Source organism: Notechis scutatus, chromosome 9 (genome assembly GCF_049901735.1).
Source record: "Notechis scutatus isolate UNSWTSFEM ecotype Mainland chromosome 9, rNotScu1.2, whole genome shotgun sequence".
In the NCBI taxonomy this organism is placed as follows: Eukaryota; Metazoa; Chordata; class Lepidosauria; order Squamata; family Elapidae; genus Notechis; species Notechis scutatus.
In genome coordinates this window covers 10,656,167-10,682,206 of record NC_142017.1, presented here as the reverse complement: position 1 = coordinate 10,682,206, position 26,040 = coordinate 10,656,167, and the positions used below count along the sequence as shown (strand labels likewise).

Sequence of the window (26,040 nt, the reverse complement as noted above, 5' to 3'; positions counted from 1 at the left end):
GACAACATAAATAGTTGTCAGTGGGGCAAGTAGCTGAGGTGATCCTGCCCTTTGTGTGTATCCTTCACGTCCATGGCTAATTGACACAAGGTTAGTCACCAAGGAGATGTTTGAGCAAAGCTGCTGGAGTGACCAGAAGAGATAAAATCAGAAATGAGACCAGAAGAGAAAGAATTGGCATAGAACCAATCTTAAACTACACACAAAAAGAAGCAAATAAAGTGGTTTGCTCACCCCCCCAAAAGAAGGTGTCGTAGGATTCCATACCGTACAAGGCTTATACAAAAAGAAGGAAGGTCAAAGAACATGAGGCAGACCCAGAAGAAGATGGAGAGACAACATCAAAGACACAACATCAACGGTTGAGGCCGTCACAAGAGCAAGAACCAGATGTCCGAAGCGATAAAAGAGAAAGCAAAGAAGTCCAGAAAAGGAAACTAAGGCAGGTGAAAGCAACATTTTTTTTCTTTCTGCTGGTCTTCACCTACTTGGAGAAGGCAAGTGAAACCACCTTTGTGGTAAGAGGAAGGAACAGTCAAGTGACACTGGAAACAATAATGTCAACCTATTGGCCCTCATCACAAGCAAAGGACAACAATGGCAGAAGGACAAGTTGGAGCTTTTGGAATATACCATCAATTTGGTAATGTTTAAGACAAACCATCCTTGTTTCCAAGACGCTTTTGTGTTTTCCATGATAGTGACAATGTATAAAAAAGTAAGCATTCACATCACACTTTCAGCTTCCTTGGTGCTCTCTGGCCTTGGTTGTTTTCTTGCAGGCATTTCATTACCCAAAGTAGGTAACATCATCAGTGCTAGTAAGGTGTGGGGTTTGCTCCCAGTTACCTAGTTTGAGTAATGAAATGTGTGCAAGAAAACAACCAAGCTTAGACAGCACCAAGGACCCCGTATACAAGTCTGAGTTACAAATATTCTCCTTTATCTTCCGCTTCTCAAAGCCAGAGAAAGGGACATGTTTGTGAATGCTCAAAGATACGACCAAAATAATCCTTCTTCACCTGGAACTTTTTGAATGGGCTGAGTCAGTGGTGGGATTCAAAAATTTTTTACTACCAGTTCTGTGGGCGTGGCTTGGTGGGTGTGGCTTGGGAAGGATATTGTAAAATCTCCAGTCAGAGGTGGCATTTGCTGGTTCTCCAAACTACTCAGAATTTCTACTACCGGTTCTCCAGAACTGGTCAGAACCTGCTGAATACCCACCTCTGGGCTGAGTGGACAGTTTTGGTATTTCCATTTCCACATAGCCAGATGGCACCAGCATGGCAAAAGCTAAGCGACATGTTCTTGGACATATTGTTCTATCATATGGAGTAGATATGTTCATTTTTAAAAAGCAATTAAAGCAAGGTTACCAGGACACTAAGTTCCAGGCCAACACCAAATGCTAGGTTTTGCAGTACAAATGTTAGATGAAGAACACAGAAAGGAAGTTGTCTTCTTCTAAATCCTAAAGTCTCTCTATCTAATTCAATATAGGCTCTCTGCGGCTATAGCAGTTTCCCAAAAGATCAAGGAGAAAAAAAAAATGTTTGCAAGTAGGGGTAGAATTCTACCGGTTCAGAAGGGTTCGCGTGAACCGGATGTTAAATTTGCATCTGGTTTGCAGAACCAACATTTGAACCGACAGGCTGGCTCTGCCCATTCCTGCCCTCCCCTCCCTGGAGTCTCCACACAACTCATTTTTGAATCCCACCCCTGTTTGCAACCAACAGGTCAACGCAACACCAGCTTTACCTGGATTTCCTTGCTGTAAGTCTGAGAAACTTCCTCAATTAGTTTTTCCAGTTTGTGCTGAAGTTTGCAGTTCTGGTAGGAAGCCCTTCCTCCTGCCTCGTACAAAATGGGCAAAATCTGTTGGAAAAGAGATCGGTATAGTTTTCACAAGTAGCCACGCATGGTCTTTGTGATCAACCCTGAAAGGAGGAGAACTTCATCAACATCTGAAGAAGGACAGAAAGGTTGAGGAACTTTCAACTCTCCAGATCAGATCAACAACTCCTACCACTGCCAGCAGGCTGATGGACAGGAATTCTAGGAGTTGTTGCTCATCCATGAATTTAGAGGAACATATTTATTGGACCAAATGTTCTTGTTACTTTAAAAAACAACAACACTGGAATTAAACGAACAGGCAGCACATAAAGCAAACATTTTAAGGCTGGAACATCTATCAAGGAAAGTTATTCATGATATCAGAACATTCCAGCATAACCTTAATTCTTCTGCTGCACATTGTCACCCATCAGTGGGATGAAAAAGTGGGGTTCGGCGCGTTATGACATTATTGCACAAATGATATGAATTACATAATTGACATGTCATTTATATGAAAATGTCATGTCATGAGCGGCATCCTTATGGTTATAGTTACAGGGGCACCTGGCATGACCTCTACAATGAAACTGAGAATAGGTTCACCCAAAACTCTATGTGTGGTTCCTCTTCATCACTGTTGCCTGAGTGCAATTGTTTGGATGCTCCACATCAAGTACACCACTAGTCCTGACCTACAAGCCACAATGGCTGGATTCACATAACCAACTAATTCTGACATTAACTCTGAAAACGATTGTTATTTAGTGCAATGGTGAAATCATTGGGCAATGAAACTACCTGATAATCAGAGGAACAACTTGCCTCCAGATATTGTGAATGCTCCAACACTGGAAGTTTTTAAGAAGAGATTGGACAACCATTTGTCTGAAGTGGTGTAGGGTTTTCTGCCTAGGCAAGGGGGTTGGACTAGAAGACCTCCAAGGTCCCTTCCAACTCTGTCCTATTCTATTCTATTCTATTCTATTCTATTCTATTCTATTCTATTCTATTCTATTCCAGTCAACTCTACTCAACTCTACTCTACTCTACTCTACCCTCCTACCTATCCTACTCTCTACTCTCCCATCCAAATCAAGAGAAGCCATCAAAAGGAAAAGTAACAAACACAATGAAGAAGACAAAACCCACATCCATGAAGAGGGTTGCATCCTTGATGGCTTCCTCAGCCCAAAGCAGATCAGCCTTAACTTCCAAATCCTGAACACAGCTCAGCAGCCCAATGTATCTCTGCACAGTCTGGCAAGCATGTTTCACTGCCTAACAATGAAAGCAAGATCATTAGATCTTCCAAGGCAATGTTGCAAGAATAGGTCTGAGCTAGAAAGGGAAAGGGAAACTGAAAGATGTCTGATCCGTGAAAAACATTTTTTAAGATACTGCACCTGGAGTGCTTTTGTTGGAATTGGGCTTGTAGCCTTCTTCTGGAGTACCATAGACATACACGGGACATGTTTCTAGTGCAAATCTATACGATTTGTACCTTTATTCCTTTGCCCATAAAGTCAATTGTCCCACATAACATTCAAGTTCATTGTTCAAGACACTGATGATGTTACCTAGTTTGGTAAAGAAATGTCTGCAAGAAAACCACCAAGCTCAGAGAGCACCAAGGACCCCACACAGTTCAACAGGGAGCTATAAATATTCTCTTCTGTCAGGGCATTGTAGCCTCTTGTAGACTGATTTCCCCCAGGTGTACTGGATTTCAACTTTCAGAACTCCTAACCAAAGGCTGCTCTGAGTAGGCATTCTACATTGGGGGAAATGTTGCTTAATAGTCTTTAAAAATGAAAAGAGGAAATACTTTGATGATCGCAGGACCTGTAGCCTTATAGAACTTCTAGGAGTTCTTAGTCAATGTGAGAGAAGCTGAATTGTCTAGCCTTCTATAGATCTGATTTAAAGAGAAAATGGATGGAAAAAGGGGAATTTGCTTTAATGTGGTTTTCAAATTTTTCATCCCCTTCAGTACCTTTACACTTTCAATTTCACACACTAGTCAGAATTCAGGAATTCTGCCACTGTATACTGTAAACTGGGTATATCCATTGGGTTCAATTCCTAGTGATACAGGAATGACCGTTGATTGATTTGGTGGCCATAGGGCAGCCAGGGTCAGCGTTAGAATCTGGTATTTTGAGGGCAAATTCACACCCCAATGAAATATTGATTATTTCCCATCATGAATGCTATACGGGAGAGACATTTCCCAAGAGGCATTGTCACATTTCCGATTCCAGAACAGTCTAGCATTTGGTGAAATATAAATAGCACCTTCCTGCTTGTTGCAGATTATAACATTTCATTTGTACCAGCATCCCAGTTTGACTTGGAGGTCTGCCACTGTGGAGGCTTGCAAACTGAGAATAAGAGGACATATTTCATTGAGGAGACTGCCCTCAAACATGGACTCAGAAATGTTCTTGAACTTTGGGGTTCCCATCTGCTCTGGATCATAAAAATAACTTCACGGTGTTGTTCTAAGTCCTGGAAGATAACAACCGTGAAGCACTTCAACACATTGACTTGTTTTATGATTTTATTCTTATTACTGGCAGTTTTCATGGACCTCTTGGGAACAGCTCATTGTCTTTAGATCAGCCTTCTCCAAGCAGCATCTTGTCGATGTGCTGAATTTCACCTCAATTCAGAAGGGACTTTGGAGGTCTTCTAGTCTGACCCCCTGCTCAAACAGGAGACCCTATACCATTTCAGACAAGTAGCTGTCCAGTCTCTTCTTCAAAACCTCCAGTGATGAAGCACCCACAGGAAAGCTGCTCCACTGGTTAATTGAACTCACCGTGGGTGGCTTCTCCTTAATTCTAGGTTGCTTTTCTCCTTGATTAGTTTCCGTCCATTGTTTCTTGTCCTGCCCTCTGGATGCTTTGAAAAATAAGTCAACCCCCTCTTCTTTGTGTCTCAAATACTGGCATGCTGCTATCCTGTCCCCCTTAGTCCTCCTTTTCTCTAGAGTAACCACAGCCAAATCCTGCAGCCATTTTTCATTTGTTTTTATACTGAATATAGTGCCTGTTCTTATACACATCAACGCTCAACATTCCCAGCCAACCGATGTGCAATGTGATGTATTGACCTCAAGCAACATCTTTTGCCTTTGCTAGAAGACGAAGGTGAGCTACATGCAAAGCAACAAAGGTAGGCAGGTTCCAGGTATTCCCACCTGTTCAGAAGAGTTGGCTTGACTGTCTATCTGGAGCTGGCTTGTCTCCTTGGGCAGGTTCGCCTGAATCTGATTTCTTGCAAGGTAAGACTGTATCTGTAGACACATACAAGCATTTCACGTACACAAGGAATACACATGCCCTTCCCCTTCTACCTAAACAAGCAGCTACGCTTACCGAAAAATAAGTATCATTTCCCCACCATCTTGGAACATGCAGGATTACATAAATCCTGTACATAAATCCTTTGGTAGAATCTCAGCATTCAAAAGAGGCCCCCAAGCTGAACAAAGTTGCTTTGTGGGTTAAATTATTACCCATTCTTCTTTCAACATCCCTTCCTCCTTCATACCTGGTGCACAATTTCCTCCATTTTCTCTGGATGACTCCGGTAAGCCACAGCAATGTCGTTCATGGGCAAAGGCATTTTCGTGAGGATGAAATTCCTGGGGAACAAACACTACATTCATTAGACGACCCAAATTACAATGACCTCTTCAGGACATTGTCCAGGGCACTGGTGTGCTTGGCCCCATCACTGGGGTGCACAGAAGGGGCAAAGCATTTCACATATTGATGTTTATAAGTCTATAGATATTGAGATGTCTGCTTAAATACATTGGCTTTGATTCAAGTTTCTGAATTGTATACTTCAACATTTTAGTTCATTCTAGCCAACTTGCACACCCAGATGGAAAAGAAAGGTGGACTTATGGCCACAACTGAGCCCACGATTTCTGCTGCTAAGTGAGACATTTATTAAGTGAGCTTTGCCCCATTTTGTGACCTTTCTTGCCCTGGCTGTTAAGTGAAGCACTGTAGTTGTTAAGTTACAAACACGATTGTTAAAATGAAACTGACTTTCCCGTTGACTTTGCTTGTCAGATGGTCGCAAAAGGGGATCGCATGACCCAGGGACAATGAAACTGTCATAGATATGAGTCAGTTACCAAGGCTCTGAATTTTGATCAGGTGACCATGAGAATGCCACAACAGTTGTAAGCATAAAAAATGATCGTTACTTTGTTCAGTGCTGTTGTAATTTCATACAGTCACTAAGTGAAATGTTTTAAGTCGAGGACTACCTGTATAAATCCATTCATCCATCTATCCATCTATCCATCAATCCATCTATCCATCCATCCATCCATCTATCCATTCATCTATCTATCTATCCATCCATCCATTCATCTATCCATCCATCTATTCATTCATCTATCCATCTATCCATCAATCTATCCATCCATTCATCTATCCATTCATCTATCCATCCAACCATCTATCTATCCATCCATCCATCCATCCATCCATCTATCCATTCATCTATCCATCCAACCATCTATCTATCCATCCATCCATCCATCCATCCATCCATTCATCTATCCATCTCCATCTATCCATCTCCATCCATCCATCCATCCATCCATCCATACATACATACATACATCTATCCATCCATCCATCCATTCATCCATATCCATCCATCCATCCATCCATCCATCCATCCATCCATACATACATACATACATACATACATACATACATCTATCCATTCATCTATCCATCCAACCATCTATCTATCCATCTATCCATCCATCCATCCATCCATCTATCCATTCATCTATCCATTCATCTATCCATCTATCTATCCATCCATCCATACATACATACATACATACATACATACATACATACATACATCTATCCATTCATCCATCCATCCACATAGGTACAACATACTATATTTACCTATTTTATGGACAACCATGTATCTATCCACAACCATCAGCCATACATATGAAACATCTTCGGTGTTTCATGCTAGTTAATTCAGGATTGTTTTCTAGTTCCAACTGCTGAAAGATGTATTAAGGCAGAAAATATGACAGTCACCGCTTACCTGGGGAGTTGGCTAATGTTAATTCAGCAAAACTAAAGGAAGAAAGGAAGGAAGAGAAAGCGGGGAGGGGGGGGGGGGGGAGAAGCAGAGTCTCATTATGATACCTCAAAGACTAACATGCTTAATGTAGCCATGAGCTTTCTAGCGTACAGATTTCCTTAGCAGGAACATGAAGAAGTTGCTCAACAAATCAAACGCAGGTGTGCTTCATTAAGGTGCATTTTAAGTCACAATTGGCTAGATTTGCATCAAACTACACAGGTAGTCCTCGACTTACAACAGCAATTGAGCCCAACATTGCTGCTGCTAAGTGAAACATTTGTTAAGTGAATTTTGCCCCATTTTACAACTTTTCTTCCCGCAGTTGTTAAGTGAATCACAGCAGTAGTTGAGTTAGTGACACGGTTGTTAAATGAATTGGCTTCCCCCTTTGGTATTTGCTTGTAAGATGGTCGCAAAAGGGGATCATGTGACCCTGGGACATTGCAATCGTCATAAATATGAGCCAGTTGCCAAGTGTCAAAAAATTGATCACATGACCTTGGGGATGCCATAACGGTCATTAAGTGTCAAAAATAGTCATAAGTTACTTTTTTTGGTGCCATTGTAAGTTTGAATGGTCACTACATGGACTCTTCATGCCCCTGTTAAAGACTGACTCCGAGGGAGAGGAGGAACAGCCAACAGGGAGTGGAGATGTGGCTCCTGAGGTTGTGGAGGAGGCTGGGGAAGGGCAGAGGCTGGTTGGGCAGTCAGAGGAGCACCCAGGCTCATCCCTTCTCCATCCTAGAGCATGCAGGGAGGAGAGGATAAGGGTGAGACATGAATGGCATGGTCTACGGGGGAGGAAAGGGCCTTGATCCCCTTCATGGGCTGCAGCTGTGGGAACTGGTTAAAAGGACAGACATGCATATGGGCCAGTGCTGGAAACAAAGCTTGGAAATATCTCTAGTTTGTCATTCCTCTCTGAGTTTGGTGTCCTTCCCAGTGTGTGTTCCGATATTTGTGGACGTCTTCAAGCCCTTATCTTGCCTGGTTCCCTTAATTGCTTCAGTGTGGTTTGTGTTGTTCTTACTCTTTATAATTTATAGGCATTTTTGGTTTAAACGGCATTTCCTCCTTTCCGTAATTGTTTGTGGGGGAGGTTTTTGTCTCCAGTCAAGGATATTTGGAGCTTTGAAGCAAAGTGAAGGAATAAAAGGGGCTTCATCTGTTTTTGGGACTTTGTTTATTTTGTATCCCACCCTGGGTCATCACATGTAAGTCGAGGACTACCTGTAAACTCGTAAAGCTCTAAGCAGTGGTTGGGATTTGACTACTCTTGAACCAAATTATGGTGTAACTTGCTGTGTGATACCAGTTATCCTCCCTCAACATACTGCGGCTGAGTTCACACAACATTTATAAGCAGGCCAGATAGCAGATGCATTCTGTGCTTAATCTAGCACCAAGCTCCTTTAATCTTCATTGTGATTTAGCATGCTGTGTGAAAACAAGTAGGTTAGGATTTACAGGTCATCCTCGCTTAATGACTGGCTGCTTAGGCACCATTCAAAGTTACAACGGGCTGCCAAAAGGTACTTATGACCTGATTTCAAAGTTCTGAGCGCCACACCCATCCGCAGTGGTCACTTGATTGCATTTTGGAATGAATTTATGAGTCCAAACCTTTTCTTATAACCCATAAAAATATTTAATTTTAACTTGTTTAATTGCCTTGTGCGGCCTGAAGCAATCTGATGTGTTTCAGTTTCAGGCTTTGCTTCCTGCTAAGGGATTCGCAAGCAAATTAAGCATCATCAAAACCCAAGTCTAAAAATAATCCTGATACATTAAAATTGCAGCCTGCAAAAGATGCCATTTGACCTACCCTCTCCAGTTTATGTTGACATTGTTGTTATTAGCATTATATTATCTTGTACACTTGGATGCTAGTAAGAAAAAACGTTAGGGATAACATGAATTTGTTGTTCCTTATTTTATCTTCTTTTTTTAGCACTTGGCTACCCCTATAAAAAAGATAAAAATACGCACCTCTCCAAAGCTGAAATCACATCAAGAAATCCATATAAGGTTGTGTTGTTTCTGTCCCACATTAGAGTCCTATGAACAGATAAATGTTTAATAAAAAAAATAGATTTGGTGTAGACATCAAGCAATTGGGTGCATCCTCTAAGTTTTCCCTCATTATAAATATCTATTGCACTTTCCCTGAAAATACTTTGCTATTTTATTCTAGGATGTTTTTTCAACATTTGAATCTAGGATAGATGGCTATCAACCTTCCCAGGTTGTCCAGACAAGAAGCCAACCCCAAATGCAGACTAGAAGTAGGCTTTATTGAGATAGGCCACAGTAACAGAATCTTGCAAGATGGATTGTGTTTTTCTTTCTCTACCTCGCATACTCTGCATGCATACATGCATCCAGTTTAGGTCACCACATTATAAAAAAGATATTGAGACTCTTGAAAAAATGCAGAGAAGTGCAACTAGGATAATGAGGGGACTGGAGGCTAAAACATATGAAGAACAGTTGCAGGAACTGGGCATGGCTAGTCTAGTGAAGAGAAGGACCAGGGGAGATATGATAGCAGTCTTCCAATATCTGAGGGGCTGCCACAGAGAGGAGGGGGTCAAACTATTTTCCATGGCACCTGTAGGCCAGACAAGGAATAATGGATGGAAACTGAACAAGGAGAGATTCAACTTGGAAATCAGGAGAAACTTTCCGACAGTGAGAACAATCAACCAATGAAACAGCTTTTGTCTTCGGAAGTTGTGGGAGCGCCATCACTTGAGACCTTCAAGAAGAGATTGGACTGCCATTAGTCAGAAATGGTGTAGGGTCTCTTGCTTGGGTGGGGGGTTGGACTAGATGACCTACAAGGTCCCTTCCAACTCTGATTATCTGTTTATCTGACTCTAAGAAGTCAAGAAGGAGCTCGCTCCTCCTTACCCTTTCTCCTTTCCCAAGGCTTAAGGAATGTTTCTTGTCCTTGTTGTTTCTGAAACAGCTTCTGGGTATTTCCCTCAAGATGATCTTTGTGGCTATCTACAATAGCCTTGAGGTTTTCTACCCATGCTACTATTCAGCCTTCTGAACTCAGCCAGTTCAGTCAGTCATCTTTTGGGGACATAGACTTGCCCCCCAGTTCTTGTACCTTGACATGTCAGAGACAAAGCATGACTATTTCTCTGGCAAACCAAAATTCTTCTAACAAGTTCTGTCTTCCCCATCCCGCTCTTTCATCCACTGATCGAGAAGAAGTCCAACACACCTGAGAGTTTTATTCACCGACAAAGTTTTGGCCAGTATTTTGGCACCCAGGTCTCCCATGGCATTTCCGCTGATATCCAAGGCCACAAGATGGCTGCTGCTTCCTAAACCATTAAAGAGAATGCCAGTTCTCAGCTTCAGGCATGATTCGGCCACTGATACAGATTCAACTGACTGAAATAAAATCAGGGGAAAACAAAGCAGAAAATCTTCTAAGTGCTAATGTTTATCTTGGTCATATCAGAGAGGAGAAGGAACAGGTAGCTGGTTCACACACAACGTACTAAGCCTTGTCAAGGATGAACTCAAAAGCAATGGTGGTGTTTTCATAACTTATTATATTTAAATAAATAAATACATATTATTCCTTTGCGTTGGGTTTGGGTCTCTTCCACTGACTCACTGGCTGACTAAACCAGGTTAAAACATAGTTCATATGAAATGCAACTGTTCATTAAATGGGACAATAAAAGTTTACCTAACATATTATCAGTCTGGCAAGATAGTCCGGAATAGAAGCACATCCAGAAGAACTAGCTCTACTTTATTTTAAGGTGAGATTAGCAGAATGGTCAAGAGTTGACCAGCTTGGTCAGCAACAATCTTGGCCTGTATGGAAATTGCTAAATAGACAGTGTGCTGGGCTAGGAAGATCGAGGGACAATCCAAGAAAATGGGGCTTCCCTTTAGAAGATACTTTGTGTGAATGTGGAGAACCATCCATCTCACATATGCTACGGTGCATAGAATATCCTTCAATGTATTCAGAGGAAGACTCATGCTGGCAAGAAAAAATGCTGTTGACATGGTCCAATACTGGGTGAATGTCATTTAATTTCAATCTTATTTATTCTATATAGTTTTACACAGGCAACATTTCTATGACCTATTTCATACCTGTTTTATTCACTCAGTATTGATTGCTATATGTCTATCATGTGTAGGAAACTTCTGACATGAATAGACAAAAGAAGTAACAGAATCTTGCAAGTCTGAAAACACATTTCTCCCCCATTATCTTTGCAGCCCAAGAATCTAGGGAAGGTCCCTTCTGAGATGTTTGCCACATTTGACTTCCTGCTGTGGGCTACGCTGCCTCTTATCCACTTGTGGCTCTTCCGCCTGTCTCCCAAGGTCCTTCCCACACGCCATTACACTAGAGACAATGGCTTTTCCAGAAGAAGATGAAGTACATTACCAACCTCACTTGAGCTTACTCTAGCACGCTGTACAACATTGATCTGTGTGTCAGCATCCCAATTAAACTCCCCATTTCATTCAGCACTCAGAATCAAAGTTCATCCAAGTAAGAATTTATTAAAGAAGTCATGTTGTCACATCTGGAAAGTCCCGAATCAGGCAGTTTCTGGGTTTTCCCTTCCTAATTGAAAATCAAAAGCCCCATCCCCCTGCACCCAGCAGTCCATCACATGGCCCAATCAACCATCGTACCAACTGGAGACATCCCTCCTGTCACTCCTCTCCTGGTGCAGGGTAACTTGTCCTTGACTTTATGAGAAGAATGTTGTTGAGTCTAATCTTCCAGCTCTTTATGAAATCGCCCTCCCAAATCCCCAGGCACTAAAATGTGGCAGCCTTGAAGCTTCCAAATAAAACATGGCTTCCAAGGCCGACACTGTGGTTCAAACTTTGAAAGCAGGTTATATTTTAACGATCAGCCTGGTATCAAATAGACACGGACTTTGGTAAGACTTCACATTTATAAAAATAGGGGTGCTGATAGCTTTGCCCCAGAGATGATGAGATACTATGCACAATGAAGCTTTCTCTTTTTTTTTAAGTTTCACTTACACAATCTTCATCCTGAGTGAGTTGAACAATCCGGTGCAAGGTGTCAACCAGAGTGTCTCTAGGGGAATGAAACAAAAAGAATCTGACAACTCTTGAGTTTTAATTCATATAATTCAATCTCCTGTAAGAGGTGTCCAATTGCCTCAGTAGATTGATCTGATGGAGAAGCTTCAAGTGATATTAAAACACCTTCTGCCTGGACTTGGGGAACCCAAGTTGCTCTAATCTTTCAAGAGCTGTAACCTTTCTGCCTTTAAGATTTACACTTTAAGAACCCTGGACAATTGAGTGCAATAGACACGACTTCTTTACTATGTGACTGGATGTTCAGTTGAGCATCAGATCTTTGTTTCAAATTCTCATTAGCAGCAGACCATTTTAAATTATGATGCCTCTCCTGTGGATGGATCTACTCTTATCAAAAGCATAGCAATGCTATCTTATTTTGGGCTTGCTTTGTTTTAATGCCACGAGAGTGCTGTATGCTTACCTAGATTGGATGTTAAAGTTCTTCCCTAATGCGACATGTTTAATGGATTTGCTTCGGTTGAGGCTCAAAACCAGAGTCACCATGTCAGAATCAAAGCCTGCAGAAAAGAGGCGATCAAACAAGAACCACAGGTGTTTTCATTCAGGGGGAGGTAAATGTTTTGAGCCATTGGACACCCTGGAAATGCTGAGGGCATGCAATGGACTTGTTCTCACCAATGGCTTTTATGGGAGAAGGACTATTCCCAAAATTGCAAGGCCATTCTTGGTATTTTACGGTGGGTTTTTAAAAATGAGATTTTACTATTAGGTTTTTATTGAATTTTGGGAAGCCAGCCAGAGACATTAAAGGAACAAAGAACATAGTCATTTAAAAATAAATAGATTCCCATTCCCAGAAAGCAGGCAGATGAGATTAAAGCGTACAAAGAATGGTTGCAGGAATTGAGTGTGCCTTGTTTAACGAAAAGAAGTACTAGGGGTGACATGATAACAGTGTTCCAATATCTAAGGGTTGCCATAAAAAAGGAGACAAGCTATTCTCCAAAACAGCTGAAGGGCAGGACAAGAAGCAATGGATGGAAACTAATCAAGGAGAGAAGCAACTTAGAACTAAGGAGAAATTTCCTAACAGTGAGAATAATAAATCAGTGGAACAGCTTGCCTCAGAAGTTGTGGGTGCTCCAACACTGGTAATTTTGAAGAAGAGATTGGACAACCACCTGTCTGAAATGGTATAGGGTTTCCTTCTTTAGCCGGGGGTCGGACTAGAAGACCTGCTTACTGTCACTGTTATTTTGTTATTCTGGTCTAATTCTCTCTCAATCATCTCAGAGATTGGTCCCCAGTCACCCAATGGGATCCCTGCCTAAGAGAAGAATATATCACACACTCTCCTGGCTTCTAATCCACCACCTTAACCACTATACTGAAACTGGATTTCCCGATTGTACTTCTGCAGAATCTCTCTTGAGGGGGAAGATAAGGTAGAGCATCCATTGACAAAGACCCTAACCCTAACCCAGGCTGGACAAAAATGGGGAGGGGTATGTAATGCAAGCAAACCAGTACTTAGGTGCTATAAACCTAGCAAGACCCCCATCTGCTTCTCTTTGGGAAGTCTGTGCCTGCAAACTTGGTCAGGAACCAAATGAGCACTCTGGATATTCCCACAAAGATTTTTTTTTTTAAAAAAAAAATCTACATATCCTAGTTGAAAGCCAGAGAGATTATTGTACTGACTGCTATCCAGATACAGTGACAACTGCTTGGGTTAATGTCAGGTTGAAAAATGTAGGAAACATTACCCTCCCCTTATTCTCAACAGGCTGGCAGAGAACAAATAGACCCTACCGTTGTCTGACAAATTCAAGTCACGGATTGAACTGGCATCTGATATCAGATCCTGGATCACTTGGGCTCCTGCTGATCTCAGCTATGGAATAAGGATCATAGTATTGAGGGTCAGATAGTTTTGTTGTAGTAACATTGAAATACTCAGAAAACTATGATCCTTTTAATCTTCAGAAGCTTCTACAATCAATATATCTTCACTGTAGCTACTGAAAGCAGCTTATATCTATTGACAGATATCTCCCAACATGGAGGGTGCACTGAATTATTATGACTAGGAACAAATAGTAGAGCAGATCTTCTAAATTCACCTAGTCTCCTTTTCTCATGGCAGATGTAAGGATGTAATTGATTCAAAAGAAGTGTTGTAGATCTTGCATAAACACAGCTTTTTACATTTTTAAAGCAGGCACATCTTTTTCCAGACCAACCTGGAAAGGGATGCTGTTGCTTTAATGAGTAAAATTGATTAAAATGCAATCTTTCTAATCAAGCCTATTCTGTTTGGCTTGATTTAAATGCAAAAAGGCTACCCAAGAGTACACCATTTTTGCAAAATAAAATAAAATTATATCCTCTTGTAACCCCACTCTTCTCAGTGACAGGAAATACATTTAGACTGAAATGTCTTCAAGGAAAAACAAAGAAAGGCCAGTTGTCTCCTAAAAAAGCACTTTGGGACAACCATGACCTGGATGACTGAGAATCTCTGTAAACATTTAGAACGACTTCCCCTTATTCTCCTTGATGAATCTCAAGGGGACAGTAATATTGTGTTTCCTGTGTATTTCCAGCTTCTTCACTTCAGATTTCTGGAACTGGCTCTTGTACCATCAATCAGACGTGCTTCCTAGGAAATCACTGTTTACCTCACAGCTACTGAGGTCCAGGTGCAGGTTCTTCAGTTGGGTGTTGTTGGCTAAAGCCTGAAGCAAAGCTCTGAGGAAAACCAAACAGGAAGCAAGCAATGAATTAGCCAACTCTCTTGTTGACACATCCCTTAATGCATTTTGTCCCATGTCATGGCCATATTTCATCTTTCTCTCTCTCCCCTTTGAGCTAAGTTTTCATCACTCCTTTACCTTAAAGCCTCTGGAGGAAGCTTGGTTCCAGACATGGAAACCTGTTGTAGGGCAGAGGCCTGGCTGAAGAACTGGCCGATTGCAAAAGGATCACCTCTGGATTTTCTGAGGAGAAAAAAAAAAGTTGGCACCTACATTTTATGTGAGGACTCTTCAAAAGCAATCACCTCTCTTTCGGGAAATGGTAGTAATGGAGTACCACAAACCCAGCATGAATTCGGATAGAATAGCATCTCTAAAGGAATCCTTTCCTGTTTCTACACTCCACAGTCTTTATCCAATCAATAACAGTATTTTGGGAAGCCACAAGATCCAGCCAGTCCTAGGTGGCTTTGGTTGATCACAGAAAACCTAGCAAGATCAGATTTGATTAGTAATTCAGTGGGAATGTTGGAAAAGAAGAAGAAAGTAATGGCAAATAAGAGAACAACGTAGATCAGTGTTCCTCAAACTCAGTAAATATAAAATGTGTGGACTTCAACTCCCAGAATTCCCCAGCTGACATGGTTGGCTGGGGAATTCTGGGAATTTTGGGAAATCTGGGAATTGAAGTCCACATATCTTAATGTTTTTGAAGATGAGAAACATTGACATAGGTGAATCCAAATTCAACATAAAGGAAATGCAATTTTTGATATTCTAAAAAGAAGGGCGCAGCAGTTCTGAATATGTGGAGATTGAGGCATTTTGCATTTTTGAACCAGGATGTCAGAATCACTATTTATTTAGCTTTTTTTTTTTTTTTTTTGCAAATACTGTATATTTTCAAACAGGAATTAACTTTTGCAGGGATGCTTGTTTTAAAATAGATGTGAAAATAGATTAAGGCTTTTTTTTTTTTAAAGAAAAACCTTCTTTGTATTTATTAGAAAAAGCAGGCTATGAAATGCTCTCTATTGCTTGCAGACATAAGTGCATTTAGCTTTAAAAACACACAACAAATTCAAACACAAAAAATATTCAATACACAAAAAAGGATAGAAATAAAAATGAATAGATTCATCCATCACTTTTTAACATTTTTGCAGCCTGGTGGCTGTTGTATCTTGCACAGAGTTACTGGAGAGAGAACAGCTCTTTTTCTCGTCTCAGTAATAAGGCAGTTTGTCAACTGTTGCTGGACAGCTCCCTGCGAAGCATGAAAAGCTAGTAAAGGCCAAATAGATGTTGCTTGCATGAGGCTGCGTAGAAGAAATATTGCTACTGTAGACTATGTCTTCGGGACACAAATGATTCTGGACCTCCCAAGATTTAATGTGCAAATGCAAATTCTGGCAGAGATTATCCTCAAGATCTAAATTACAAACACGTACGATGATTACATCCTCAAGATCAGGGCTTCAGAGCTTGCATCAGGAACAAGGCAAATCTTTTATGCAGCAGAGAGCCAGTTTGATTACATTTCGGAAATAATTTTTGGCTCCCTCTCTTGTTTAACCCTTTAGAGCTCTCGGAAGCCAAAAGTAATTTTAAAGTGGAAAGCGCCTCCATCCTGTTTCAGAATGATGGACCGTACGTGATCTAGTCTCCCACCCACTCTAAAGAATTGGCTGACTTGGATTCTTATAAGCCTCGCCTTGCAAAACGTCTCCCTTTGTTCTCTGTATATTTGTGCCCAATGTTGCAACTAGAACCATAGTGGCATGTTTGTGCACCTGGCTGTGTTTGCCTGGGAAGACAATCGCTGTCTTTTCTTTGCAATTAAGGTCCAATATTTTGCCTCTGAAAGATGTGGCTTCAGAGTTGTGCCTGATGGCAATAGGTAAGGGAGCACAGAAAGGCCAGCTTATTTAAGAAAGGGCAAGCAAGTTTTTGCTCCACTCTATATTTCTGTTCCTTGCCATCATTGTCCTTTTGTCTTATGCTGCTCTTATCTTTTTTTTCTCTTTGTTCTTTGTTTTTGAATGGTTTAACGGTTATAAATTGCTCAAAGCTGCTGGGATATGCATTTAATACATCATCATCATCATCATTATTATTGTTATTAGGCTGGTGATGAAGACTGGATTTGGCATTTTTATCCATCTATCGAGTCCTTACCAAGGACCTGGGAATAGGCAGATATTCCTGTTTCATAGTATTAAAAAGTATTTTTGCAGGATGTAAGCTGTTACAAGTCAAGCTGCCTTTTGTAATCGACTCTTGGGGATTTTGTCAATGCTGATGGTATTTAAGTGGTGGCTACAGATGTTCTGGGTTTGCATGAGGTGCCTATTGCTATATATTATTCATGCATTATTCATTATCATGGTTCTTTGTACAGTTAGCCAGATGTTTAGAGTGAATTTGGCATTTTTATCCACCAGCGGAGTCCTTCCCAAGGACTTGCAATATGCAGATGTGGTTTGATTCCAGGTCCTTAGGAAGATTTACTGTGGTTCATCAGTCAGCCAGGTGTTCAGACTGGATGTGGCAATGTTTATCCACCTGTTGCATCCTTCCCAAAGGACCTGGGATAGGAAAACGTTGTCGTTCAATGGTATTAAAAGTATCGTTTTAGGATGTCAGCTGTTCCAAATAGAGCTGTTTTTTTGCGATTGTCAGAAAGTGGATTTTGTCAATGCCGATGACAACATGACAATCGTCTAGCAAATTCCAAAGCAGGTGTGTGTGTGTGTGTGTGTGTGTGTGTGTGTGTGTGTGCGTGCTAGTGCAGGCATGAACCCAGCCTTCCCACCCCCTTCACCAACTTGTCTCCCCCAGCCGGAGAAGTTGAGCAAAACATTTCAGGCTCTTACTTGTGAGAGTAAACGTTCTTGCAGAGATTCAGATGAGTCAGGTTTACACAGCACCCACCGGCCAAGGCACCAAAGAGCTTGCAGGAGGAACAAAAAATAGACAGCAACATGGTGAGAAACAAGTCAACTCATGGAGCAGGTGTCTGGCTTAGCGTACAAGGGGTCCTTGTCCTTTTACTACAGGTGCTCATGACAGTCTTTGCAGTCATGTTGGATTTCACCAAAATGATGCAAAAAAAAAAAAAAAAAAAAAAAGAGGACAGGATGTCACACATTGTAAGGGGCGTGCATAAGCGTACAATCGTGCCTACCGTCCCTGTCCTATTGTCCCCAGTTATTAGTTCCTATTTCTTGTATTTAAACTGATGTTTATTCTTGTTTCTGTTATATTGTAAGCTTTTGACAAATAAATGAATAAATAAACATTCCAGGTGGATCGGAAACAATGGTTGCTACGGTAGTTGCTCACCATATCCACAGCACAGTCTGACCCAGAGAGATCAAGATGACCCAGAGCATTTGGATGACTCAGGAAGGAAAACAAACCCTGGGGGGCAAAAAGAGACAGGGGAGAGCAGATCAAAGAGAAATTGCGACTGGGCTCTTGTCAAGAAGGGCATGACATTAACTTACAACCACAATTCGGGGCTAGAATTTTTCCATGCCTAAGCAAGGCAATTCTTAAGTGAGTGGCGCCCGATTTTACAACCGTTTTTGCCATCGTTGTTAAACAAATCACTGCAGTTGTTAAGTGAATTCTATGGTCGTTAAGCAAATCTGGCTCTCTCCATTGATTATGCTTGTTGGAAGCCAGCTGAGAAGGTCACAAATGTTGATCACACGATCCAGGGATGCTACTTACCAGTTGCCAAGCATCTACTCCCCACTAGAGCGAGGAGGCAGGGAATATCCTGGGTCCCGCACCCTGAGGAGATACACCTGGTGGGACCCAGAAGAAGGGCCTTCTTCGTGGTGGCTCCCTCGTTCTGGAAAATCATTCCCCCAGAGATGAGACATTCTAATACTGTTTCGGAAGGCCTTGGAAACATAGTTTTTGCCAGTGCGCCTGAGGAACCCAGAGTGAGATGGAGCTCATTAAATGGTTGAATTAATTGTGTGTTGTCACCAAGGGGTGGATTGGGGGGTGTATTATTATTTTATTATTTTTTCCTTTTATTATTTTTATTTCCTTTATATGGTGTTTTTATATCCTTGTATGCTGCTTTGAGTCGCCGTGGGCGTGTAGGTGGCAATATAAATTTTCTAAATAAATACATAAAATAAATAATAAATCCAAATTTTGGTTACGTGGTCATAACCGTGAGGACTGATTGCAAGTCACTTTTTTCATTGCTGTTGTAAGTTTCAAACAGTCACTAAACAAATGTCAATGTGAGGACCCAGAGTGTAACAAAAACGTAACAAAATCCAAAACATAAATAAATGTACTTTAATGCCTCCAACTTGGCCCCACTGTTCAATAATACTCAGTTGGAGATAAAATGTACTCAAAAATAGTCTTCAAAAGAAAGCAAAACAGTCCGAACTTAATGAGCAAATAGAGGTGAAATAAAAACCCAAACAAAATACAATGAAGGAAATTCCACAACGGACCAGGAGAAGTATTTACCAAATTCAAGGAGATAACAAGGCACAGTCTATTGGAAGAACGCCAACCAAGATAACTTCAGACCAAAATAAAACACGCTTAGTTTTCAGCGTTTGCTAGTCTGCAGGTCCAAACTCTTATTCAGTTGTCACAGCTGCATCCTATGAAGAGGATCAAGGCCCTCTCCTCCCGAGGAGACCATGTCTCTCCCTTATCCTCTCCTCCTTGCGTGCCCTAGGATGGATAAGGAATGGGCCTGGGTCCTCCTCTGACTGCCCAGCCGGCCTCTACCGGTTCTGTGGGTGTGGCTTGGTGGGCGTGGCAGGGGAAGGATACTGTAAAATCTCCAGTCAGAGGTGGGATTTGCCGGTTCTCCGAACTACTCAAAATTTCTGCTACCGGTTCTCCAGAACTGGTCAGAACCTGCTGAATACCACCTCTGCACCCCACTAACCTGCTTTCCAGCTCCGTTCTCCTGTGCAGGGCAACCAAAGAAGACCCAGCCAATCAGCTGGGACTCAATGGGAGGCGGAGAATAGATGGGGGCGGGACCAGTCAGAGGTGGTATTTGCTGGTTCTCCGAATGACTCAAAATTTCTGCTACCGGTTCTCCAGAACTGGTCAGAACCTGCTGAATATCTCCTCTGGCTCTGCCCCCTGTCTCCTATATTTCCTTGTTGTTTTAGCTAAGCTGATTTGCGGCAGACCGGATTGCCCTGCCTCATCTGAGGTAAAAAAACAGTTCAGGCAGCTCACCAGCATTGACAGAGGTCAGTATATGAGCCTTGCAACCACGTGCACATAGAACCAGTAGGAAAAAAAATGGAAACCCACCACTGGCTGTTTGTCAAGGACCAGCTGTACATAATATTACCTACCCCTGAAGTGTTCAGAAATGGAGCAGGCTGGAAGTCCTGCTGCGAAATTATTTTATGAGATTATAATTCTGCTTGAGCTACATTAGTGATGATGTTTCCAGCCTCCAGGGAACTATCTTTACAAACCCAAAAGATTTTAAGGCTGGGATAGATTAAGAAAGGGGGCAATGTTACATATTTGTCAGTAATTTTTGGGAATGACTTTTAAAGAACCTTTCTGCTGAATTTTGGCCATTGTTTAAAATCGGTGGTGCTTGATTTAGCCAATAGCACAATTTTTAAAAAATAGAATTATTATTCTTATTTTTTAAAAGCAGCTCTTTTTTCTCCCCCCAAGTTTTTTATTTTTTACAAGCATATCAATGCATGAACAGCGTGGCACCTGTGTCATACATTTTGATACAAATAAAACAGTATTAATCATATTTGTTCCATTTAACAAGCTTATATAATTCTAATAATAATGCACATATTTTGATTAAATTATAATCTTTCATTATTTAGTTATTCAATATTTCAATGTGTTATTTTTATGCCAGTCACCCTATTTTAAATGTCATACCTTTTAACACAAATGGAATATTATTTATTATATTTATTATATTAAGCAAGCTTATATAATTCTAATAATAATATTTTTTTAAATTATTATTTTAAAAAGAGTAACTCTTCATTGGCCTCACTAAGAGAGGTGATCTGGTTATTATCTCACTTCTTGATTCTTTAGCCATTAAATAGGATCTTAGTTCACTAAAATATTCTCCTTTACTTGCAAGGAGTGAACTAAACATGGACTTGATTGTGTCATGCAACAATATTATGGAACAATATTATGGAATATTACAGTATTGATCAACAGACTCATGATCCAAATTCAGATTAAAAGATAACATTTAAAAATCCACACCAATTATATCTCCCACCACAATTCTATTTAATTAGTAGGGAAATTTATTTTATTTTATTTATTTCCAGTATCTTTATTTTATTTATTTATTTTATTTATTTTGATTTATCAATTGCTTCAAAGATAATAGGTATAAGTATATACATAGTTATGGATACATGAAATGGATACATATAAGAAAAATAAAAAGAAACAATAGGACAAGGACGGTAGGCATGTTGGTGTGCTTATGCACGCCCCCTACAGACCTCTTAGGAAAGGGGTGAGGTCAATAGTGGATAGTCTGAGGCTAAAGGAGTGGTGGTTAGAGGATGTAACCACAGAGTCAGGTAGAGTATTCCAGACATTGACCACTCTGTTGCTGAAGTCATATTTCCTGCAATCAAGTTTGGTGCAGTTAACCTTGAGTTTGCATCTATTGTGTGCTCTTGTGTTGTTATGGTTGAAGCTGAAGTATTCATTGACAGGTAGGACATTGCAATGTATGATTTTATATACTATGCTTAGATCAGACCGGAGACGGCATATTCATGGTTTTCTAGGTCTGGAATTTCAAGTCTGTTGTTTCAGGAATACAAGCAAAATCAGTGAACCATGAATGTTATCTCCTTCATTGGGGAAAACTGCAAATATTTTGCCTTATTTACTCTTTCACCAATTATGTATCAATTCTAGAAGGAACATTTTGTCAACAATTAGAACGGCTCCTCAGATACTGATAGTCATAAAATCTCTGATGGGTGAAAGCTATGTAAACCACTGAGCTGGTTGCAAAGTTTGCTGAAATAGCCAGAAAATTAAGAGCAATTTTTCTCTTGTGGGATACAGTTGACTGCAAAGGATATGAGTATGTGAAATGTCTTTATGTTTTGAAATCTACTTTTATTGGTTTGAGAGCAATTAAACTGAAATGCTTCTGCATTTTAACATTCCTTTTGCATGCTTGAATTGCAGAGCCTTTGGCTATAACCAGACAAAAGTGTATCAGTTATTTAACTGCCACCAATAAAGCAAATCACCACGTAATATAGACTTAATTTATCTTTTCATCACACCGATTTCATTTCCCATCTAATCCTTACTACAAGTAGTCCTTGACTGACAACAGTTTGCTTACTTACAACGGCACTGAAAAAGGTGACTTATGACCATTTTTCACAGTTATGACCACTGTAGCATCTCCATGGTCATGTGATTTACATTCTGATGTCTGACAACGGATTCACATTTATGATGGTTGCAGTGTCCTGGAGTCACATGATCCCCTTTTGTGACCTTCTGACAAGCAAAGTCAATGAGGAAACCAGATTCACTTCACAACGATGCTACTAGTTTAACAATCGCAGTGGTTCACTTAACAAAAGTGGCCAGAAAAGTCGTAAAATGAGGCAAAACTCATTTGACACAACTCACCTGAGAACTAGGATTATCTGTTTCTCCCTGTTCTTAAGGAGTGAAGAAGGCAGAGTTATTTGTTAAACTGCTCCCATAACTCATTCACACTTACATTTCCACCTTCAGCCAACAAACTTCCTGGATTTCCAGAGAGGTCCAGATGGGATAGGCTGGTTCTGAATTGTCCATTGTTGACGAAAGATTGACATAAGGCCATCATTCCTAGCAAGACATGGTCAAAAATATGTTAAGAATACACTTGGGCAGAAAAATTATCCAGGGATCATTCAGTACACTACCAGAGATTAGCTAGTCACTTATCTGATATAGTATTGGTTTAATGTGATAGTTGGTGCATTCAGTCTTTGTCTGGTGGCATAAATTTTTGTATCGGCTTTTGAAGTTGTCAACGTGACCAGATTTGTTTTTCCGCCAAAGTGATCTCTTTTTGGATTCTCCTGCTTGAGCAGGGGGCTGGACTGGAAGACCTCTTAAGGCCCCTTCCAGCTCTATTCTATTTGAATTCTAATTACAACATGAAACAGAACTTCCTCTCAAAGAAATAATTTTGGAGAAAATCTTGGGGAAGGAAATGTGCACAGTGTCGGATTTAGACATAAACTGAACAAGCTAGAGTTTATGCAAGTAAAAGGCCCCCAGTCACAGTGATAGATCTCACAGCAGGACAGCAATAGTGATCCAGTGAAAGAAGAGAGTTTGTGGATTTCAGAAAGATGGAATTCATCATTAGAAGCTTTGGAGAGAAGAACAAGGATGGGATGTACCTTTCTGAGTGACAGAAGTCCTTGCGAAGTTCAGGGACTGGAAACCCTTGTTCCCTTGGTCGAAGATCTGGCTTAGAGCAATTATACCTGTGGGCAGAGTAAGTCAACCAGAGACAAGTCATAGGGGTGGTGCAATCCACCATTGATATTGGTAGTTGTCCGCTTATACTGTATCGCGGGTTTCTATTGTGAAGGATACATGAGCAAGTTCATACAGATGCATACACCCATCTGAGATTCTACTATGATTGGCCTAAATTCTCCCAATAGCTTTCCATGTCTAAATGTGGGCTTGGACCTGGATCTCCCTAGATCTGATCCACATGTTAACCATAGTACCAACTCTACAACAGGCTCCTCCCTGGTAGGCGCCCTCCAACATGTGGAGAAAGATAGCACCATGGCCCTGGCTATATAATTCCACCAGCAAGTTCAGATCATACTATTCTAATCATATGACAGAATAAAATAGAATAGAATAACAGAGTCGGAAGGGACCTTGGAGGTCTTCTAGTCCAACCTCCTGCTTAGGCAGGAAACCCTACACCACTTCAGACAAATGGCTGTCCAATCTCTTCTTGCAAACTTCCAGTGTTGGAGCATTTACAACTTCTGGAGGCAAGTTGTTCCACTGGTTAATTGTTCTAACTGTCGGGAAATTTTTCCTTGGTCCTAAGTTGCTTCTCTCTTTGATGAGTTTCCACCCATTGCTTTCTTGTCCTTCCCTCAGGTGCTTTGGAGAATAGCTTGAGTCCCTCTTCTTTGGGGCAGCCCCTGAGATATTGGAACACTGCTACCATGTCACAGTTGAAAAGCTGAACAGTAGTGATGAATCCAATCCATTTTTATGGCCAGATCATGGGAAATCCTACTTCAAAATATCTGCTGAGACATTGGGAATATCCTACCTCGGTCCTCCAGGAGGTTTCTAGAGAGATTAAGGCTGTTTAAAGCAGAGTCTGGATATTCTTGAAGGACAAGGGCCATCTGCTGAGCAAAGTCACTACAAAAGAGAGACAATTTCACACAATAACAAAAAAAAAATCCATGCACAGACATATATACAAGGCTGTAGGAAATATTTGTAGTTGTCTGGAGTTTGTTCCCTCCTTGTGTCTTATCCATGACGTATTTTCCACAACACAACTCAAGCACCATGGACAGCGAGATAGTCCTTTGAATTCAATTGTTTGACAACAATGCCAGATTTAATGGGTTTTTTTTTTTTTTCATTCCGTGCTTCCAAAATATATCAAACATTTATGAAACCCAGCCTGGATTGAGGAGAAAGGGAGGAAAGGAGACCAAATGTGCAATCGTGCATACAGTATAACTTTGAGGACAATCCCTGACTTCCCTTTCCAGCTTTTGAGATTGAGAGAGAGAGCCTGTGGTTTGGTGTCCATGCAATGGAAAGGGGGAAGAAGAATCTGCGATCACAAGGAGGTTGAGCAGAATTCTTGGCCAATGTCCAGTTGGCTAGGACTGATTTCCGATTAGATTTCTGGTTGGTGTGTATATGTAATCTAGAAAAACAGCTAAAGTCAACCTGGAACCATCAATGTCCTTCTAAACCTAGACAAGTGCTCGAGTTTTTTGGTGGTTTGGATGGGCTGCATTTGTGCACAACATGAATAACTGAAAATATGGTATCCTGGTTTCTCCAAAATTATAATGTAAGCCATGTGTAAAAGTGGGTAGTTTTAAAACAAATAAAATTTGTTGAACTACCCAGAGTCATTGGGACTCAGCCAGTATACAAATTGTATTGCTTCTTCTACTAATAGCAATCATTCATTCTCTTTCATTAAATAGCTTTGTTTTGTTCTATTTTTGTGGGTTGGAGTTCTTTTGTTTGGTTATTTTCCAAGATAGTTTACTCACCTCTGAATAACTGCAGTGTTTCTTCTACAGTTTTTGTTTTAAATTATTGGCTCTCTTAGTCAGCTACTCTAATACAAACTCAATTGTCAGAAAGCTTCCACATTTTACCGCAGCTAGAATTTTATTTCTTAAATTTCTAAGGAAGCTGTAGTTCAAGCACCTTCGCTTACCATTTTAAGCCACAGTTTTCCAGTTCCAATTCTTCCAAAGTCACTGATTTTCTTAGGGCCAGAAGGATCTCCTCCAAAATAACCTGATTCTGTTATAAGGAAAACATAGACAAAGCTAAGAAATGAAAGCATATGAAAAAGTTCTCCTTCCAAGTTACGAAAAAGAGTAAAAATTGTGATCAAAAAATAGTCAGACACTTCTTGACATTTTACTGGTCTACAGCAGGTTAATAATCAATAATCACTATTGAAAGCCCTTACTGCATTTCTATCCAACTTCATCTATTCTCTCTGATCATTATCTCATCCTGGCCTGGTTATGGGAACATTAAAAACTATTCCATGCCAGAGCAGACTGTAAAACTTGTCACACAATAATCTTAGCACATCAAGATGCTTTTATACAATGTGCAAAAATTTGATTAGGATTAAACCTGTTTAGATGGGAGGGGTATTTTTAAGTCTTTTGGGTGACTGCTGCTCTCACCAGTTTGAAGTCTTTGCAATGTAGCTTTGTAAACCATTGATTGAACGATAAGCTGGCCACACAAAGAGCAATATCTCTGCAGAAAAACAAAAACAATATACAAAGATAATATTCTTTGCAGCTAAGACAGCAGTTCAGCAAGAATCTCATCTAACTATAGGGAGAACAATTAACCAGTGGAACCAGTTGCCTTCTAAAGTTGTGGGTGCTCCACAGAGGTGGTATTCTGC

At 40.6% G+C, this 26,040-nt stretch overlaps 1 protein-coding gene across 1 annotated transcript in view; it reads right to left on the bottom strand.

Moving 5' to 3' along the window:
- CARMIL2 (capping protein regulator and myosin 1 linker 2) overlaps positions 1 to 26,040 on the bottom strand; it is a 77,931-nt gene that overhangs the window by 32,089 nt on the left and 19,802 nt on the right. Inside the window, exons 9-27 of the mRNA XM_087971778.1 lie at positions 25,811 to 25,886; positions 25,324 to 25,412; positions 24,178 to 24,272; positions 23,270 to 23,356; positions 22,597 to 22,706; positions 18,165 to 18,242; positions 17,696 to 17,772; positions 14,958 to 15,062; positions 14,745 to 14,814; positions 13,876 to 13,957; positions 12,524 to 12,620; positions 12,034 to 12,091; positions 10,223 to 10,395; positions 8,977 to 9,045; positions 5,395 to 5,488; positions 5,065 to 5,137; positions 4,290 to 4,303; positions 3,007 to 3,117; positions 2,638 to 2,661 (exon numbers count right to left, since the gene is read on the bottom strand). Of these exons, the coding sequence (XP_087827904.1) occupies positions 2,638 to 2,661; positions 3,007 to 3,117; positions 4,290 to 4,303; positions 5,065 to 5,137; positions 5,395 to 5,488; positions 8,977 to 9,045; positions 10,223 to 10,395; positions 12,034 to 12,091; positions 12,524 to 12,620; positions 13,876 to 13,957; positions 14,745 to 14,814; positions 14,958 to 15,062; positions 17,696 to 17,772; positions 18,165 to 18,242; positions 22,597 to 22,706; positions 23,270 to 23,356; positions 24,178 to 24,272; positions 25,324 to 25,412; positions 25,811 to 25,886 (1,582 nt within the window). The remainder of the gene's footprint in view (positions 1 to 2,637; positions 2,662 to 3,006; positions 3,118 to 4,289; positions 4,304 to 5,064; positions 5,138 to 5,394; positions 5,489 to 8,976; positions 9,046 to 10,222; positions 10,396 to 12,033; positions 12,092 to 12,523; positions 12,621 to 13,875; positions 13,958 to 14,744; positions 14,815 to 14,957; positions 15,063 to 17,695; positions 17,773 to 18,164; positions 18,243 to 22,596; positions 22,707 to 23,269; positions 23,357 to 24,177; positions 24,273 to 25,323; positions 25,413 to 25,810; positions 25,887 to 26,040) is intronic.